General features: G+C 39.4%; 1 protein-coding gene across 1 annotated transcript; it reads left to right on the top strand.

The window, feature by feature from the left end:
* The first annotated feature begins 375 nt into the window (after nucleotides 1-375).
* LOC101439708 (olfactory receptor 10A5-like) lies at nucleotides 376-1,338 on the top strand. Its single transcript, XM_004476461.4, has one exon. The coding sequence runs from the start codon at nucleotides 376-378 to the stop codon at nucleotides 1,336-1,338; it is 963 nt and encodes a 320-aa protein (XP_004476518.3).
* Nucleotides 1,339-3,283: the final 1,945 nt, after the last annotated feature.

Here is a 3,283-nt window from a genome sequence, read left to right as displayed (position 1 = left end):
GTTGCTTAGTGAAACTGTAACTATTAAGCATTTTTCACAAAAATTTTTGGTGTTTTCAGGAATATCAATGTTGTCCAAAATGTGTCTTTTTGGGCCTCTTCACAGGCTGAAAAGCTCATTTTTCTGATTATACATTCATTCTCTACATGTGAATGTGCAATAGGGAAATTAGAATTCCTCCAGGGCTGAAGCACTAACCATTCATCCTTCCATTTTTAATTTTAGACAACACAAGGTCTTTCTTCTTCCAACTAAGATATTGATCTTGCCTCTTTCCCTGACATTGAGCAGGCACCTGAACAACAAACCCAGAATCTGACTCTCCCAATCAAGCATCTCTCTCAAGGCCCACACCTGGGATTTAAACCCATGCCTATGGCCGGAGGAAACTGGACAAGAGTGAGTGAGTTTATCCTCATGAGCTTCTCTTCCCGACCTACTGAAATACAGTCCTTACTCTTCCTGATGTTCCTGATCATTTACCTGGTCACTCTGGTGGGAAACAGCCTCATCATTCTGGTTACACTGGCCGACCTTGTGCTGCACAGTCCCATGTACTTCTTCCTCAGGAACTTGGCCTTCTTAGAGATTGGCTTCAACCTGGCCATTGTGTCCAAGATGCTGAGGACCCTGCTTGCCCAAGAAACAACCATTTCCTTCCATGGATGTGCTGCTCAGATGTATTTCTTCTTCTTTTTTGAGGTTGCTGAGTGCTTCCTCTTGGTCGCCATGTCATATGACCACTTCATAGCCATCTGCAATCCCCTACATTACCCAGTTATCATGAACCAAAGGACCTGTGCCAAACTGGCTGCTGCCTCCTGGTTTCCAGGCTTTCCAGTAGCTACTGTGCAGACCACATGGCACTTCAGCTTCCCATTCTGTAGCACCAACAAAGTGAACCACTTCTTCTGTGATAGCCCACCTGTGCTGAGGCTGGTCTGGGCAGACACTGCACTGTTTGAGATCTATGCCATCATTGGGACTATTCTTGTCATGATTCCCTGCTTGTTGATTCTGTGTTCCTACACTCGCATTGCTGCTGCCATCCTCAAGATTCCCTCAGCTAGAGGGAAGCAAAAGGCCTTCTCTACCTGCTTTTCCTACCTCCTTGTTGTCTCCCTTTTCTGTGTATCCTCATGCCTCACATACTTCAGGCCAAAGTCCAATAATTCTACTGATAGCAAGAAGCTTCTTTCATTGTTCTACACTGTTGTAACTCCCATGGTGAACCCCCTCATCTATAGTCTGAGAAATAAAGAGTTGAAAAATGCTCTCTGCTGGACCTTCCACAAGACTCTAGGTCTTAGATTTTATCCTATTGACACAATGAAGTAACACTAGAGTCTAGTGAAAGGAGAAATATCAGTTTTATCTTTGGGACTCCTGCTTCCCTCTCTCCATATTTGCATTGGGAAAAAGTCTCGCTACTGAAATGACTGTACAGCTCACTGGAAACAAGGGAGCACAGAGAGAGTTTAGCCCTATTACTACTGTCTTTCAAACTCCTCTGCCTGCTCATTCTAGACTTACATCACATTTCATATTGGTGCAATTGGCATTTCAGCACTTCCGTGGTCTATTCATTCCACATTTCTAATCTGCTCCTACATGGCATATATCGTGGACAGTATGAAACTGCTTGTAATTTGAACTTGGGCACACATAGAGTTAGGGAGAACAAAACCTCTCAAAATTCATCTTGTCACATTCTCCTGCGTTGGTCAAATCTAACTCATCAGATAGAAAAAAACTATCATCCATCCCAATTCATGACTCTCCTTACTCTATTATTTCTGTTTTCATGCACTTGAGGCAGTGTTTTTCTTTTAAGCTTACTGGGATTTAGTGTAGATACAGGAAAATGGACCAATAATCCTCATGCATATGCCTTTATAACCCCAATAATTCTTTCCTTCCTCAGTCTCTTTTTCCCATGAAGGACAACCTAAACTTCCATGGATTTTCTCTATCCCATTTTCAGGTCCTGTTGTGTTGTCTCCCACTGAAGAAACATGCAAAGATCCTTCTGGGACTCACCCAAACCGTGCTATTACAAGACCGGTTGAGATTCTGATAAAAATCTAAATGCCAAGATGATCAGTCCAGAAGCACTTAGTAGGAAAACTTACATACAGAGGACTGCAGCTACCATGAAAGAATTTCCTTGAGTATGTCTGTGTCTATGCCAACCACTGTATAGATTACATATGACTGAGGAACAAAGGTGACTAAGTACCAAGGGTTTACATATGATTGCGGAATGTAAGCAATTATAGGGAAAACATCTTAGTATGTGCTCTTTTCCTACACAAGATGCACTAGGGGTAGGTTGCAATCAAGGTTATAGCAGCAAAAGCTCAGCATACTTCCAGGGCATTATGGCAAGGGATATCTGAGGGACAAGGCCAATTCTCAGTCAGGTTTAAGAAACTACATGTGTAACACAGTATGCCTCATTGAAGTAATTTCATAAATTTCAACCATGGTGCTGCTTTCTCCATAGCTCAAAACATTCCCAATTGACTCCAGTATGAGTTTCTTCTAAACAACAAAAAGATCCTCATTGTTTTAATAATTTCACAGTACTCCATTTTGTGGATATAACATAGTTTATTTAACCAATCTTTTCATTGTTACAATTCATACCTTAAGAATAACTTTATTCATATGTCTTTTTATATTTCTGCCAGTATATACAACAGATGAAAATCCAGAAATTGGATTTCTTGGGAGAAGGTTAGATACATATGTAATTTTGCTATATACTAGCAAATTTCCTTCCAAAGTAATTGCATCATTTTACATTCCCACCAGCAATTTATGATGGCATTTTTTTCCCCAACAATATGGTCAACAACATGTTATCAAATATGTGGAATTTTGATAATAAAACAGGTTAAAAATAATAGCTCAATGAAATTTTAATTTGATTTGAAATAAATTTTAAAGAATAAGAAAGAAAAGAGTAAACCAAAGAAGAGGCTATATTTCATTCAACTTCTGAGTTCATAGTTAAGAGGATTAGTAGTTGGTGTCATTGATATTCTATTTTCTCTTCTGAAAAGGTTCTTTGCAAGTTTATTTTAGCCAAATCCAACTACTTTTTCAAGACACAGGTGTGAACCCTTAAGAAGAGTGAATTACCCTCTCCTATCTGTACCCATTCCAAATTTATCAACTGATAAGTTAAATTGATTTCATACACACTATCATTACTTTTTTATACTTCTCTTCCACTATGTATCTGGGACTCTTTAAGAATGGAAACTGCACAAGTGTT

This window comes from Dasypus novemcinctus, chromosome 10 (assembly GCF_030445035.2).
Source record: "Dasypus novemcinctus isolate mDasNov1 chromosome 10, mDasNov1.1.hap2, whole genome shotgun sequence".
NCBI lineage: Eukaryota > Metazoa > Chordata > Mammalia > Cingulata > Dasypodidae > Dasypus > Dasypus novemcinctus.
Note: the sequence above shows the minus strand (reverse complement) of the source record. Positions and strands in the feature narration are given on the sequence as shown.

Coding starts and splice junctions, on each gene's coding strand:
- LOC101439708 (XM_004476461.4), top strand. CDS start 376: ATGGCCGGAGGAAACTGGACAAGAGTGAGTGAGTTTATCCTCATGAGC.